General features: G+C 39.6%; 1 protein-coding gene across 1 annotated transcript in view; it reads left to right on the top strand.

Annotated features, from left to right (window-relative positions):
• Positions 1-3,854: 3,854 nt before the first annotated feature.
• Positions 3,855-16,474, top strand: part of nord — a 149,126-nt gene continuing 136,506 nt past the window's right edge. The window contains exon 1 of the mRNA XM_068226525.1: positions 3,855-4,033. Within this exon, the coding sequence (XP_068082626.1) occupies positions 3,855-4,033 (179 nt within the window). The remainder of the gene's footprint in view (positions 4,034-16,474) is intronic.

Genomic DNA, 16,474 nt, shown 5'->3' with positions numbered 1-16,474 from the left:
TTATTATTGTTACGATGTTTTGTGGACCGGCAGAGGTGAAAGGAGGTGCTGGGATGAATAGGTCTCAACTTACGAAATTAAAGTTAATTAAAAATTTAACAAAGGTTATATTTTCATTTCATGATCAAGAAATAACAAGTATAACAGGTACTCAGTAGCATATCAACAAATTAAGAATGTACAATTGCAATTTATTAATGGATTTGGGCTTAGAGCCCCCAGACACGCAATCCTTGAGCAATGAGCCCAACTTTGCCTATGTCCAAAGTTCAACAAAGGGGCAGAAAAGCTCAACCATGCCAAGGAACACTAGCTCCCAATTACCCAGTTAAGCCTGCTCGAGGCACACAGAAACCAAATTTAAGAAAGAGCAACCCGCTCTCAAAGCTCAAGCCTATTCAAAGGCCACACCAAACTCAACCTTCAAGCTGCCCTCCAGGCACACAAGAACAGGGGTAAAAATACCCAACATACTGAGGCCTATTCAGTAAAAAAACAGGATAATTACATGGCCCCAAAGTACCAACATGAGTGGAGGCGTAACTTGCACTCCTAATACACTTTTTTTAAATCTACTTGGCACTAGGCCGCATATGCAAGGGCTAATCCCATACTACGGAGGTGACACGATAGAAAAACATTATTACATTACGAAGAGAAGGGAAACTGTTATGAAAACGTAGTCACCTCAAAACAAAATGAATGGGAGCTCGAGAGGGTTAGGCACTCTCTATCCCAATTTGTAGTTAAGGAGACAGAATTTATACCAAGTGTCTTTTACATTTTAAAGGAAAGTTACATGATAAAAGTTTCGAACCTGCCCCGAGGGTTAAACTGCTGACCTAGCAAGAAAAGAATTTATTAAAAAGCCATTACCTTATGGATGAACTGCTGCCCGAAGAAAGAGGAGCTTCCCGCCCCCTGCTACATAATCACACACGGATAAATGTTACTGAAGTGGCCCGGAGACCAGAAAATCGGCAGTTTAAATACCCTCGTGGAACATTTGAAACCTTTCAAGAATGAGAACCCACACTCCCCTCAATCTTATTGGGTAGCATAAAGCAACATCTCCATATCGGAGAAGACATACGTTATTGGTCAAAAATTAATTAGAGAAATTCGTGATTGGCTAAATTCAAAACAAGCGGAAAGAGAAAGGTTATACTGCCAACCAAAAAAATAACTGAAAGAAATTTAACAAAGAACAAACTTATGACTACAAAATTTCTTCAAAAAAGGTTCCTTCACTTCGCACTAGGGTGCACAATTGTAGTTCTTAAGTAGTGCAATCTAGAAGAGAATGTTCACACTTCTTACTACAGAGAAAACAAAAACGAATCGAAATCGACATAGTTCAGAACACTTCAAAATTTACAGTAAAGACATCTTCTGGGAAACCCTAGAATTAATGTGGTTGTTAAAGTTCAGGCTTTCTCCAGTAGAGGAGTTTCAACTGGCGCAATGTTTTAATTAGCGGCGTGGAGGTGTACCACCTGGTACAGTTATTATTATTATTATTATTATTATTATTATTATTATTATTATTATTATTAAACCTGATCAGTGTCAGGAGGTGAAACGTAATTCTTCTTGTAGCGATAAAAGAAAAATAAGAAGAAAAATGTGCCTTATCTCACTCTCGCTCGCTCTCAAATTAATGTGAAATATATATCAAAACAAACTTCAAATGCATAAAATGTTAGCAATGATATCCCAAGCATTCTGCATCACATGACGACGTAATACAACGAACACCCGCAGTATGTGACCATTTTACCACACTTGTCTTGCGGGTCACCTTTAGCAGGCGACTAAGATGTGCTAGACATTGCGCCGCCAGAATATTGCAATTCAGAGTTCCGCGCCATATTGGCTACTGTGCATTAGTGAGAACTCCCGTGCTGTTGCAAAATCCCATTTCAGCAGCAGTTTAAAATAAATTTGTTCCATAGCCATTGGTATCCCGATTGTCCGGACTTCTTTCTAGACCACTGAGCCATTGTCCATGGTTCATGCACTAGGACGTAGTTGTAGCAAGTTGGACGTAACAAACATGAAAGCAGTAAGAATATTTACTTATACAATGAGTTAAGGACAATATCAGGAAGGTACTCAGATGGAGATAATAATTTATTAATAAACTCGATGGATGAACCCGCAATTATAAGCGGTCTTCAGCAGTGAGGTCATGTGAGGTGAATAGAGAAGATTGGGTTACCTAGGACAATATTTCACTCAGTTATGAAGAGTAAGAGAAGTAGAGGAAGACAAAGGTGTCAGTTTTGCTTTAGTTAATTATAAGAGGTGTGGAATTAAATGAGACTACAGGGAGAGTTCCAAGTAGACGATTGTGGAGGAGATTAATTCAATTCGCTGACGCTTGCAGACTGAACATTGAAACGTATAACAGTCTACAATGAATATGCATTTCGAATAACTACATTTTTACCGTTTTCGGAGAGGCCAAGAATTCGGTGTTTGGTCCTTATGGAGTTCTTCTGCGTGCCTGTAAATCTACCGACACAAGACTGACGTATTTAAACACCTTCAAATACCATCGGGCTGTGCCAGGATCGAACGTACTAGATGGTCTCACAAGGCCAGCGCTCAACCACGTGACCCACTCAGCCCAGCTATATGTGATATTATTATTATTATTATTATTATTATTATTATGATTATTATTATTATTATTATTATTGTTGTTGTTGTTGTTAAGGTATGAGCCGTGAAAGCATCAATGGCAACATTATTATTATTATTATTATTATTATTATTATTATTATTATTATTATTATTAATACTAATAATTTCAGTGGAAGTAGAGGGGAAGAAGAGGCAATACTGATATCGGGGCAAATGACCACACACAAAAATTAAATTTAGAATGTATTCTCATAATTATCTTTCTTTCTTTCTTTTTGATGTTGAAAACAATTCTTGGCAGAGAAAGTAGGGGTCCCGGTACTACAAAAAAAACTAAAATTTAGCAATTTCCTCGATTGTGCGATTGTGCAGAAAATTGAAGGGCTAAAGGTCGCGGAAAGGTTACAAATTATGAGTTTCTTAAACTAAAAACACAAATTTCGAAAATCACTTCCGACCTAAATGCAGTTCCGGAAAAACAGCCTAAAATCTCTTTTTTCTTTACTCGTATTATCTTTTATTCAAATCCTAGCCAAATTAACTTGTTTATATAATTCTTTCTGTAATGTGTTCATTGGTTTAATACCCAAGGAGTTTTCTGATTTTCTTAAAATGTCCATCCCGAATGTAGTTATAAGGGCTTAAGTGTTACTCTGCATTGGCTCACATTAGCGCTCGTAGTGGTGCTTAAGTGGAACTATGCACTGACTCACATTACCGCTCGCATTAGTAGAAAAAGGCAAACTGCTAATATAATCGATCATATAACGATGATTAAGAAAAGGATTGTAATTTTAGGAATAAATTAAGAATATATTCTCATAATTTATTATACGTTATTTACCTAAAATTCATAGCTCATATCCCTAGGACGTTTTCAACATTGAGTTGCTGCCTGAAGGGCTAGAACTGTGGATTCTGATCTCCTTCTCGGAACTTCCCGTGTCATTGATTGTTGAACCAAAGTATACGGAATCACACACGACATCCAGCTCTTTCAAACGACCTGTGACCTCGACCTGTGCTGCTCTATCAATCACCATGAGTTTGGATTTGCTGAATCTAGCGTACCAATTTATTTCTTTTCAAAAATCCCTCATGCTTTGGTCGGGATTCGAACCGCATCCGCCTTTGAGTGAAACCACTGCAATTTCTATTTTGTGCTTGGATTTTGCTATCGAGTTCTGTGTTGTTCCTAGGCAGCTATGGCCAGCACGGCGGCCTCTCTCTTACTGATGCTGCACGCAGCAACGCTCCTGGTGGGGGGAGACCCTGCACAGCGGTACCGCTTTAACATCAGCCATGACGAGATCTTCAGCGACAACAAAGTGATACCTCTGGAGCACCAGGTGTCCGAGTTCCTCTACAAGGGTCAAACCAAAATGTAAGTACTACCTGTGATTCCTCTTTTAATGTAGATTAAGGCAAATGTTCTGTGCCTGTTTTTCCTTGCTGCATCGTACTGGTTCCAATGACCAGTGCGACAGGATGGTGGAATCGCCCTCCGACCTCTAGCCCTCCTCCAGTGGAATGTCGTCGTTAGGAAGAAACATGCATCTCCCCAGTTGCTGGCCATCCGTGATTTGCTGGAAAGAGTGGTTATTATGCACGAACACGCTTAAATCAAAAATCATTCAATTCAGTTCATTCATTAACTTATTCATTCCATGCAATTCATCCATTAATACATGGAACTCTCCTCAGCTGGTGGCTATCCGTGACTGGGCGAGGAGAGTATTTATTCATGCACGAACACAATTCAATCATGCAATCATTCACTTACCAATACGTAGAGGCACTCATTCATTCTTTCGTTAATTCAATTCATTAAAAATGTATGTTGTATTTGTAGGATAACCCTATAAAGGCGGATGACACAAAAGTAAGAACTAATACAACTTATGGACGGCAAGGTACATGTGTGTCCTACACTATATAACTCTGTTAACGTCTAGGACAAAATAAATAATAAACTCGAAAGGAAAGAAAAAACTACAATTTAGAAATTGGATTCAAATATCGTCGCTTCACCGGTAAAACGTTGTAATCCACAAAGCTCTTCCTATCGATTATTCTCCTTAAGACTGGTCACGCCTCCCAGCCACATATGGTTATGCAGTCCATCAGAACAAATTTTGTTGTGTTCATTTTCCTGTGCCCATGTGTAAAGGAAAATTAACCTTACTGCACCGTACTATACGAATGTATGCTTGCATTACGTATTTACGCACTCCTATTGTATAATGCATGTTAGGTTCATTTTCGGTTACTCGTCGACATAGGAAAACGAACACAACGGACATTGTTCTGATGGGCTGCATATCCATATGTGGCTGGGAGGCGTGACCAGTCTTAAGGAGAATAATCGATAGGAAGAGCTTTGTGGATTACAACCTTTTACCGGTGAAGCGACGATATTTGTTAAGTTTAATTCGAATGTTTAATGTAGTAATAAATAAATAGTAATAAGGAAAAGAATTCCTTATCAAAGCACATTTTGTATTACAGTAAATAATTTCTCCCTCTACTGTTTCAGGTGATCCGAAACTGTAGGATGCGAGTATTCTATTCGATTCTGAAGAGTTATGCGTTGTTCCTCGTTTGACTTTCAACCGTCTAAATTCCAATGTTTCCACACGGCGTCATAATTTTCTAATGGCTGAAAACATTTCCTAACAGACAAACTAGGGGTCTCTCCCCACACTACGAAAAACGTAAAATTAAACAATTTCCCCAAATGTGCCGAAATTTGACGGGATAAAGGTCCCGAAAAGGTTTTCAAATTCTGAGTCTTGGATAGCACTATGAAACAAAAAAATAAATTTCGAAAAGCTCTTCCGGCCTAAATGCAGTTCCGAGAAAACTGTCTAAAATCGCTGGTACCTTTAGTCGTTTTCTTTCTGATTCAAGTCCTAGCACAATTAACTTATTTACATAATTCTTTCTGTAATGCGTCCCTTGGTTAAATACCTTCAGATTTTTTTTGTTAAAGTCCACAACGAATATAGTTATAAGGGCTTAAGTAAATCTCTGCATGGACTCACATTAGCCCTCGTAGTGGTAGATAAAGGCAAACTGCTAATCTAATTGACCGGATAACAATGACTAAGAAAAGGATTGCAATTTTTAGGAATAAATAAATAATATACTTTCATACTTTATTATATTTCATTTACCTAAAATTCGTAGTTCATATCCCTAGGGTGTTTTCAACATTGAGTTGCTTGCCTGAAGAACTGGAACTGTCGATTTTTTCTGAATATCTGAGTCCATTTATAAGTCACTGCAAGTACCCGTCGATCCGCCCCGTTTATCAAAACCGCTCTGTTCTGAATACATTTGGTAACAATAGGGAGCAGTCCAATAATGACTTACCACTGTTCAACCTGTCTGTCAAGTTTCATGTCCCATCATCAGATAGCGAGGAAACATGAATCGCCTAGCTGCCAAGGCGGTCGCGTCTCCAAGCGCTCAACATTTTCAGGAGAGGTTAAGAATGAACACCAAAAAAATGGGTTTATGATAACTCTAATCAGCGTAAATATCTGTCAACAAATTTTTAGAAAAATGGGGGAACGTAATGTCTTTTAATGAATGTCATTACCTTATTACAAATATTGACGTTCTTAGTATGGATAATTGGAGGTGGCTGGGTTTACGACGAACCTGAACATTTCTAAAGTAAAACATTTTTATACCATAAATTTGTAACAGATCAGTAATTAATGTATGCACTTAATTCCATATTTGACCTTGAAACTTATGATAGTGAATGCTAAAAATTACACACTAAACTCAGCATCTGATTAATGTTCGCATTTCGTCTGTGTGGATTTATACCATAAATGACTAAAGTAGATGCAATTCAAGCCATGATAATTCTGATGGTAAAACACAAAGATACCAAGACAGTCCTGCGCATAGTTCTCATCGAGCTTGAGAAGTAATCTGTTAGAGTACCAAGAGTTCAGATCAGGAGAGAATTACGATATCATTGCATTCCAGAATATTATGTGTAATGCGATCCAAGATAATATGTATAAAAAAATGCAAACACACATGTGAGATGCAGTGCAGGTTTAACATAACAATTTCTAGCAAAAAGTGGTGTCCCCTAGGGCACTGTTCTTAGTCCACTCCTTTTCATGGTTGTCATGAATTACCTGAAATTGGAAATCACACATGCACTTCTTGAGACATTACATTTTGCTAATGATGTGGCACAGAAGAGCCACAACATGGTATTGTTTCAGGATGCATTTTTAAAATAGCGTAAAGTGACAGAAGGCAATGGACTGGAAGTGAACCGCTCAAAGACCAAATATTTTCACTGCACTTTCAAAGACCCTGTGGCTTTAAGCCCGATATTTTGCTTGACTCACAACCACTCCCGAACGTATTTTAAATACCTTAGTGGGAAAATTGGGTGGATGTAGTGAGGACGAAATCACAGGATCAGTGTAGGCTCGCTGAAGTGGACATAAAATTCTCCTGTGTTCTGCGATAAGAGAATGTCACTGAATTTATAGGAAAGCTCGGCATGACCGTAGTGAGGCCTGCACCGACTTACGCTTCAAAATGCTGGACATTTAAGGAACAGCACAAGCGCCGTTAATGCCACAGGGAACAGGATGCTGAGAATGTCAGTCACACATACTGAGATCTGTCCATAATCCCTTACTGATTATGCGGCCACCCAACACATTTCTGCAGTGTGGGCAGTATCGCTTAAAGTAGGCGTGTTCTCTCTCTTCCTCAGTCAGCGTGTTAAATAATGGATGCCAAATCGTGCTCAAGTATCTATCGAAGATAAGTATTGGATAAAAAGTAATACGGTCCAATTATTCTTCGTCCACCAACTGCACGCCAAATACCCACATTCGTGTTATGAAGAGGCGCCTCGTGTATTGCGTGGGGATTTTCTGTCTCCCAGTGTCGTGTATTCTGAGAATTGCTGTACCCACTGAGGTGAAACCGAGCTTCCTCAGACATGCTCAAAAGTGAAAGATCTAAATCTCCGTCATGCATGGAGTGTAGCATCCACTGACAGAAGCTAACACGCGCGAAGGAATTTGCAATATTGAACTTGTGTACTACGGAAAGCTTACAGGGAATTCATTTGCATTTAAGCTCTCTTAGAAATGAGGTGGGAGAGATATCATACTCCTGAAATGTGGCTTGCAAGTCTTCAAGTTTCTTCCGTCAGTTATGACTCTCTTTGTAAGTTTTTTTCTGTTAAAAATTGACCAGGCGAGTTGGCCATGCGGTCAGGGGCGCGCAGCTGTGAGTTCGCATCCGGAAGATAGTGGGTTCGAACACCATTGTCGGCAGCCCTGAAGATGGTTTTCCGTGGTTTCCCTTTTTCACACAGGCAAATGCTGGTGCTGTACCTTAATTAAGTCCACGGCAACTTCCTTCCCATTCCTAGGCCTTTCCTGTCCCATCGTCGCCATAAGACCTTTCTGTGTCAGTGCGACGTAAAGCAAAATAGCAAAATGTTAAAAATGGATTCAGCGGCGTTCCACTTTCAAACAAAGCACGGTTCTGATGGAATAGAATTTCCAGAAAATAGTATACAATACATCCGCAAACAGTTACCGTCCGATTTCTTTATCGTAAGGTATATTTCAGCTATAAATACTAGCCGGGCTGAGTGGCTCAGACGGTTGAGGCGCTGGCCTCCTGAAACCAACTTGGCAGGTTGGATCCTGTTTCAGTCCGGTGGTATCTAAAGCTGCTCAAATACGTCTGCCTCGTGTCGGTAGATATACTCGCAAACAAATGTACTCCTGAGGGACATAATTCCGACATCTCAGGGACACCGAAAGTCGTCAAAAGTAGTTAATGGGCCGTAAAAACAATCACATTACTATTTCTTTCTTTCTTTCTTTCTTTCTTTCCTTCTTTCTTTCTTTCTTTCTTTCTTTCTTAATCCGTTTATACCCTCCTATGTTGCTTTTTCCCTCGGACGCTTCCGTCCAAAGGTCAGTGTCCTGGAGCGTGAGACTTTGGGTTGGGGGATGAAACTGGGGAGGAGAATCAACACCTCACACAGGCGGCCTCACCTACTATGCTGAACAGGGGCCTTGTGGAGGGATGGGAAGATCGGAAGGGGTAGACAAGGAAGGGGAAAGGAAGCGGCCATGGCCTTAAGTTAGGTACCATCCCGGCATTTGCCTGGAAGAGAAGTGAGAAACCACAGAAAATCACTTCGAGGATGGCTGAGGTGGGAATCGAACACCCTCTACTCACTTGACCCGCCGAGGCTGAGTGGATCCCGTTTCAGCTCTCGTACAACTTTTTCAAACTTCGCGACAGAGCGGGGAATCGAACACGGGCCTTCGGAAGTGGCAGCTAATCGCACTAACCATAGAGGTGGACAGCATTATTATTATTAACAATAAAGATTCTGTTTTCAATTTTGCACTTAAATATCACAGATAATAGTTACTGTGCGCTGTATAATCACAGTGGCTGAGCACGTCAAGTAAATCGCGTGTCTCATTAGCTCAAGTGCAGTGTTCTAGTACAGACCGATCCTTACAGAGCAGAGGATGGAACAAAGAACTGTTGTCTCACGCCAGGTAGCTCCTCGGTTATCTTTGGAGTGTAACCTAAACACTTGTTTGGTAATCACAGTATAATTAATTCTGTTCCTTACGAGAGCATCTGAAACTTTTCAAACATTGTCAAAACCACAAGACCTACAGCTACTACAATTTCTCTCATTCTCGGTTCCTGATGATTTTTTTAACTCTTGTATCATTCAGGGCATTCAGTAATGTTAATAATTAGCTAAAGTATCCATTCTTCGTAAAGGTGAAAGGATGAGAAAGGATGTTAGTGGTAGAATTATGGTGGTCCGCAAGTAGGCCTATATGTGAATGATGAGTGACTAACATGGATTTACGTGACTCTTAATTAAGCGCAAAATGAGCATCCCATTCATTAGTGAAACCGGATTATTTTAAATAATAATAATAACAATAATGTCCGCCTCTGTGGTGTAGTGCTTAGCGTGATTAGCTGCCACCCCCGGAGGCCCGGGTTCGATTCCCGGCTCTGCCACGAAATTTGAAAAGTGGTACGAGGGCTGGAACGGGGTCCACTCAGCCTCGGGAGGTCAACTGAGTAGAGGTGGGTTCGATTCCCACCTCAGCCATCCTGGAAGTGGTTTTCCGTGGTTTCCCACTTCTCCTCCAGGCGAATGCCGGGATGGTACCTAACTTAAGGCCACGGCCGCTTCCTTCCCTCTTCCTTGCCTATCCCTTCCAATCTTCCCATACCTCCACAAGGCCCCTGTTCAGCATAGCAGGTGAGGCCGCCTGGGCAAGGTACTGGTCATACTCCTCAGTTGTATCCCCGACCAAGAGTCTGAAGCTCCAGGACACTGCCCTTGAGGCGGTAGAGGTGGGATCCCTCGCTAAGTCCGAGGGAAAAACCGAACCTGGAGGGTAAACAGATGATGAATGAATGAATTATTATTATTAATATTATTATTATTATTATTATTATTATTATTATTATTATTATTATTATTATTATTATTATTATTATTATTATTATTATTATTATTATTATTATGCAGATGTATTCAACTGTCGAAAATATAGAAGAATAATATATTCAAATACTTTTTTTTCAGTTTGGAATGTTAAAACTCTGCCCATTTCAATGATTTGAATTTCAATATTCTAAACGGCCCTCATCAGTACAAAGCCTATGATAGTCCGTCTCCTTGGCTGAACGGTTAGAATTGAAGCCTTTGGTTCAGGGGGTCCCGGGTTCGATACCCGGCTGGGTTGGAGATTTTTATCCAACATTTTCCTCTTCATTTCGCACAACTCACCACACTAAAAACGCCTTTGAAACACGCAATAGTTAATACATCCCTTCACACAGGGTTGGCGTCAGGAAAATCATCCGTGGATGTGGAATAAAATAGAAGCCTATTTTTTATGTGCGTAAATAAAATCTGGTTCAGTTTTCTATCTCTAAATATTACTGACGTCCCTGTGGTGTGGTGGTTAGTGTTATTAGCTGACATCCCCGGACATCCGGGTTCGATTTGAAAAGTGGTACGAGTATTGGAATGGGGTCCACTCAGCCTCGGGATGTTAATTGAGTAGAGTGGTTTTGATTACCACCTCATCCATCCTCGAAGTAGTTTTCCGAGGTTTGGTTTCCCACGTCTTATCCAGGTAAATGCCAGGATTGTACCTAAAATACGCCTATGGCCATTTTCTTCCCTCTTCCTTGCCTATGCACTGGGTGGGGTACTGATCCTTCTTCCGAGTTGTATCCCCAACCAAATGTCTCACACTCCAGGACACTGCCCTTTAAACATTAGAGGTGAGATCCCTCGCTGAGTCCTTGAGAAAAATCAAATCCGCAGGGTAAATGGAGTAAACCAAACAAACCCCATGGCACTACAGCCCTTGATTGGTCTTGGCCTACCAAGCGACCGCTGCTCAGCCCGAAGGCCTGCAGATTACGAGGTGTCGTGTGGTCAGCACGACGAATCCTCTCGGCCGTTATTCTTGGCTTTCTAGACCGAGGCCGCTATCTTACCGTTAGATAGCTCCTCAATTCTAAATCACGTAGGCTGAGTGGACCTCGAACCAGCCCTCAGGTCCAGGTAAAAATCCCTGACCTGGCCGGGAATCGAACCCGGGGCCTCCAGGTAAGAGGCAGGCACGCTACCCCTACACCACGGGGCAGGCATTTAAGAAAGTAAGCATAACTGAAATATATGCTTCGGAGATATGGAAAATATTGTGATGAGATAACACCTCCTCAAACCCGATTTAAATCAATAATCTGATTATTTTAATGCAGAATGTACAGTGTAATCTACATTAATATCTGAATCAGTAAATATTTCGTTGTGTATTCTTTAGGAAGTTTATAATATCTCGGGAACATGCTGCACATTATTATTTCCAGTCTGGATAGTGATGTTCTCTTTAGGCCAATGGGTCTAGTTACTAGGAGTTAGTTTCTTGGTCACTGTGTCATATGCTTAGTTGGCTGTTGCTACGCTGTCTATTATTTTGATTGCTATGTGCTCTTTCTCTGCCATTCAACTGTTGTGACATTTAAATGATTTTTGATGAATGTTCAAAATATTGTTAAGTACATTTACACTGTTGCCCTGAAAAATGAAGGTTCCAGAAGAGTGAGCATGTTAATGTACGCTGTACTGCACAGTCAGGCCGAATGAAGTGACTGACTGACGATCTAAACTTTTTTATACTGAATAAAAAACCTTGAAACCTTCAAATATTGATACTGTTAATAAAAATGAAATGGTGTCTGATCTTTCGTTTGTTTATTTGTTTGTTTGCTTGTTTGTATGTTCGTTCATTCGCTCGTGTTCTCATTAATTTGTTTGTTTGTTTGTTTATTTGTTTGTTTGCTTGTTTGTATGTTCGTTCATTCGCTCGTGTTCTCATTAATTTGTTTGTTTGTTTGTTTGTTTGTTTGTTCGTTTGTTCGTTTGTTCGTTCGTTCGTTCGTTCGTTTGTTTGTTTGTTTGTTTGTTTGTTTGTTTGTTTGTTTGTTTGTTTGTTTGTTTGTTTGTTTGTTTGTTTGTTTGTTTGTTTGTTTGTTTGTTTGTTTGTTTGTTTGTTTGTTTGTTTGTTTGTTTGTTCGTTTGTTTGTTTGTTTGTTTGTTTGTTTGTTTGTTTGTTTGTTTGTTTGTTTGTTTGTTTGTTTGTTTGTTTGTTTGTTTGTTTGTTTGTTCGTTTGTTTGTTTGTTTGTTTGTTTGTTTGTTTGTTTGTTTGTTTGTTTGTTTGTTTGTTTGTTTGTTTGTTTGTTTGTTTGTTTGTTTGTTTGTTTGTTTGTTTGTTTGTTTGTTTGTTTGTTTGTTTGTTTGTTTGTTTGTTTGTTTGTTTGTTTGTTTGTTTGTTTGTTTGTTTGTTTGTTTGTTTGTTTGTTTGTTTGTTTGTTTGTTTGTTTGTTTGTTTGTTTGTTTGTTTGTTTGTTTGTTTGTTTGTTTGTTTGTTTGTTTGTTTGTTTGTTTGTTTGTTTGTTTGTTTGTTTGTTTGTTTGTTTGTTCGTTCGTTCGTTCGTTCGTTCGTTCGTTCGTTCGTTCGTTCGTTCGTTCGTTCGTTCGTTCGTTCGTTCGTTCGTTCGTTCGTTCGTTCGTTCGTTCGTTCGTTCGTTCGTTCGTTCGTTCGTTCGTTCGTTCGTTCGTTCGTTCGTTCGTTCGTTCGTTCGTTCGTTCGTTCGTTTGTTTGTTTGTTTGTTTGTTTGTTTGTTTGTTTGTTTGTTTGTTTGTTTGTTTGTTTGTTCGTTTGTTTGTTTGTTTGTTTGTTTGTTTGTTTGTTTGTTTGTTTGTTTGTTTGTTTGTTTGTTTGTTTGTTTGTTTGTTTGTTTGTTTGTTTGTTTGTTTGTTTGTTTGTTTGTTTGTTTGTTTGTTTGTTTGTTCCGGATAGGCTCGAAAACTAGGGGATCAATTGGGCTGATGATTGGTAGAGATATAGCTTTTGATTTTGATATATTACACCGTTTCCAACTAGTGGGGGATTTTACGACAGTATGTCGCAAAATTTGGCGGACTTTACCCCACATCAATTTAAAATAACGGGTAATCCGTTGTCTTCATCGAAAAATTAAGCGCACTGCGTGACCTTGAAATTGTTTACAAAATAAAGTTTTGAAAGAAGTTAATTTAAGTTCTAATATCTAATTGTTGATTTCTTACTTTAAATTAAAATTTTGGCAATTTAATTTTTTACAAGAAACGTTATAGAGGGCGCATCAAATATAAACGAGAATTTGTATGTATCGCTGCTGTTAGTAATAATTATGAGGCGGAGCTTTGCCAGGTCAGTTTTAATTACTGCGTTAATATAAGGAAGTTCCTTTTGGGGATCATTGTAAGTATCTAGGTGTTAATATAAGGAAGATCTTCAATGGGGTAATCACATAAATGGGATTGTAAATAAAGGGTACTGATCTCTGCACATGGTTATGAGGGTGTTTAGGGGTTGTAGTAAGGATGTAAAGGAGAGTGCATATAAGTCTCTGGTAAGACCCCAACTAGAGTATGGTTCCAGTGTATGGGACCCTCACCAGGATTACCTGATTCAAGAAATGGAAAAAATCCAAAGAAAAGCAGCTCGATTTGTTCTGGGTGATTTCCGACAAAAGAGTAGCGTTACAAAAAAGTTGCAATGTTTGGGTTGGAAAGAACTGAGAGAAAGAAGAAGAGCTGCTCGACTAAGTGGTATGTTCCGAGCTGTCAGCGGAGAGATGGCGTGGAATGACATTAGTAGACGAATAAGTTTGAATGGCGTTTATAAAAGTAGCAAAAGATCACAATATGAAGATAAAATTGGAATTCAAGAGAACAAACTGGGGCAAATATTCATTTATAGGAAGGGGAGTTAGGGATTGGAATAACTTACCGAGGGAGATGTTCAATAAATTTCCAATTTCTTTGAAATCATTTAGGAAAAGGCTAGGAAAGCAACAGATAGGGAATCTGCCACCAGGGCGACTGCCCTAAATGCAGATCAGAATTAATTGATTGATTGATTGATTGATTGATTGATTGATTGATTGATTGATTGATTGATTGATTGATTGATTGATTGATTGATTGATTGATTGATTGATTGATTGATTGATTGATTGATTGATTGATTGATTGATTGATTGATTGATTGATTGATTGATTGATTGATTGATTGATTGATTGATTGATTGATTGATTGATTGATTGATTGATTGATTGATTGATTGATTGATTGATTGATTGATTGATTGATTGATTGAGGATGTCGGTGGGGATGTCTGAAGAAGGGATTTGCGCGCGCGAACGACGGTGGAGAGCTGGGCTGCTTCAGTGCACCATGAGTGAACAAGAGGTGCACAAGTCTGTCGCGCAACGCATCATTATCAAATTTCTCGCAAAAGAGGACAGCTCTGCGCACAGTTTGGGGAAGAAACGCTTTCGCAGACTCGACTGTATGAGTGGGCTAAGCAATTTGTGGCAGGAAGAGAAGCTGTGAAAAATAAACCTCATGAAAGGAGACCACGAACAAACATCGCTGCAGACAGCATTGTTGCCACTGGTGACTTTATTGGTGAAGTTCGACGAGTAAAAATTTCGCAGATTGTTTCAGCCGTAGAAATAATTCACGGAAGTGTTCAAACCTTCAACCCAGATGAACTCCATTTATAAATCTTGTCTGCCAGTTCGATTCCTCGTCTATCAATCGGGAACAAAAGACTTTACGCCAGGATGTGAGTCAGAGACTCCTACGTCGTCACGAGGAGGAAGAAGAGGATTTCTGGCGTCGCATTGTAACTTGTGATGAAACTTGGAAGCATCATTACACCCCAGAGTCAAAGCAAGTAAGCATGGAGTGGCAGCGAAGAGACGAAGCCAAGACACGTCCATCTGCTGGAAAGCTGGCGCTTTGCTGGTAGATTTTCTTCAAGAACAAAGTACAATTAATGCATCCTATTACTGTCGTCTTTTGGATGAAACAAAAGCTGTGCATCGCAACAAGCGACGCCGACAACCGACCCGAAACGTCGTTCTTCTCCTTGACAATGCAAGGCCACATACTGCCGCTTTAACGCGGGAAAAAATTGGAGGAAATTCATTGGACACCTCTGAAACACCCCCCGTACAGTCCACATTTATCGCCCTGTGACTACCATTTGTTTGGACCATTCAAATGAGACCTAGGAGGACAGCGGTTCGATAATGATGCAAGAGTAGAAGAGTTCGTGCACAAATGACTCCACACGCGTCCCTCTTCTTTCTATCAGGATGTCATCAAAAACTTACCAATCCGATGGAGAAAATGCGTATCGAAGGAAGGACACTACAGTATGTAGAAAATTGATCTCTATATGTGTATTTCTTTTCTTGATGCAGTAAATTTAAAAATATAATTTCCGTAGATTCTGCTCTGTAACTTTAACCATGTTGGAGAAATTGTAGCTTTCTTGTGTTTTTAGCTGTGGTCGACTATTACAGACTCATTACTCACTCGATATCTGAAATCCCAAATCTCATGTTATTATTATTATTATTATTATTATTATTATTATTATTATTATTAAAAAGGATCCAGCTTTCTCTAATGAATAGGCCACTTATTTCAAGCGTACTCTTAGTAGGGGTCACGTGAAGCTATGTTCGTTATCATTCACACATCCTTCCCCAAGGGGCTGTCTGGCCGAGGCGGTACGGGCGTGCTCGCTTCACTCGGAAAGCCGGTGGTTCGATTACCCGTCAGGAAGAAGAAAACTTAAGAAATAAGATTTCCGCTTCCGAAGGTACACATGGCTCTTAGGTTCACTCAGCCTACACCGAAAACGATTACCAGGTTAATTCCTGGGGGCAAAGGCGGCCGGGCGTACAGCTAACCACTCTACTCCACCAAGGTTACGGATAACGGAAGCCTTTAACTTCCAATCCTCCAGGAGCCTTCATGGCTTGCACGGAGATGATTTTGTTTTGCTTTATATCTGTGCGAAGAACGGGCACTTTAGCTAATTATTTATATTCTTGATTAAGGTGAAATATCGGAACTAGAGAAAAATAGTGATGAAGTCAGTGAAAATGCTTCAAGACATTTCGTGCCAAGAACTAAACAAAGATCATTGGAACTCAACGATCTATAATTATCTTTTAACCTTACGGCTTTTATTATCTCCGTGATTTTTTATATTTTTTTCCTGACATTATAATCCTGTAATAATAATTAGTTATTCTATATTGTAAAAAATATAGTGTAATTTCCAACTTGCCCACCTCTGTGGTGTAGTGGTTAATGTGATTAGCTGCCACCCCCCGGA

This window comes from Anabrus simplex, chromosome 1 (assembly GCF_040414725.1).
Source record: "Anabrus simplex isolate iqAnaSimp1 chromosome 1, ASM4041472v1, whole genome shotgun sequence".
Classification (NCBI taxonomy): Eukaryota; Metazoa; Arthropoda; class Insecta; order Orthoptera; family Tettigoniidae; genus Anabrus; species Anabrus simplex.
The sequence above is the reverse complement of the archived record's forward strand: the minus strand, read 5'-3'. Positions and strand labels throughout refer to the sequence as shown.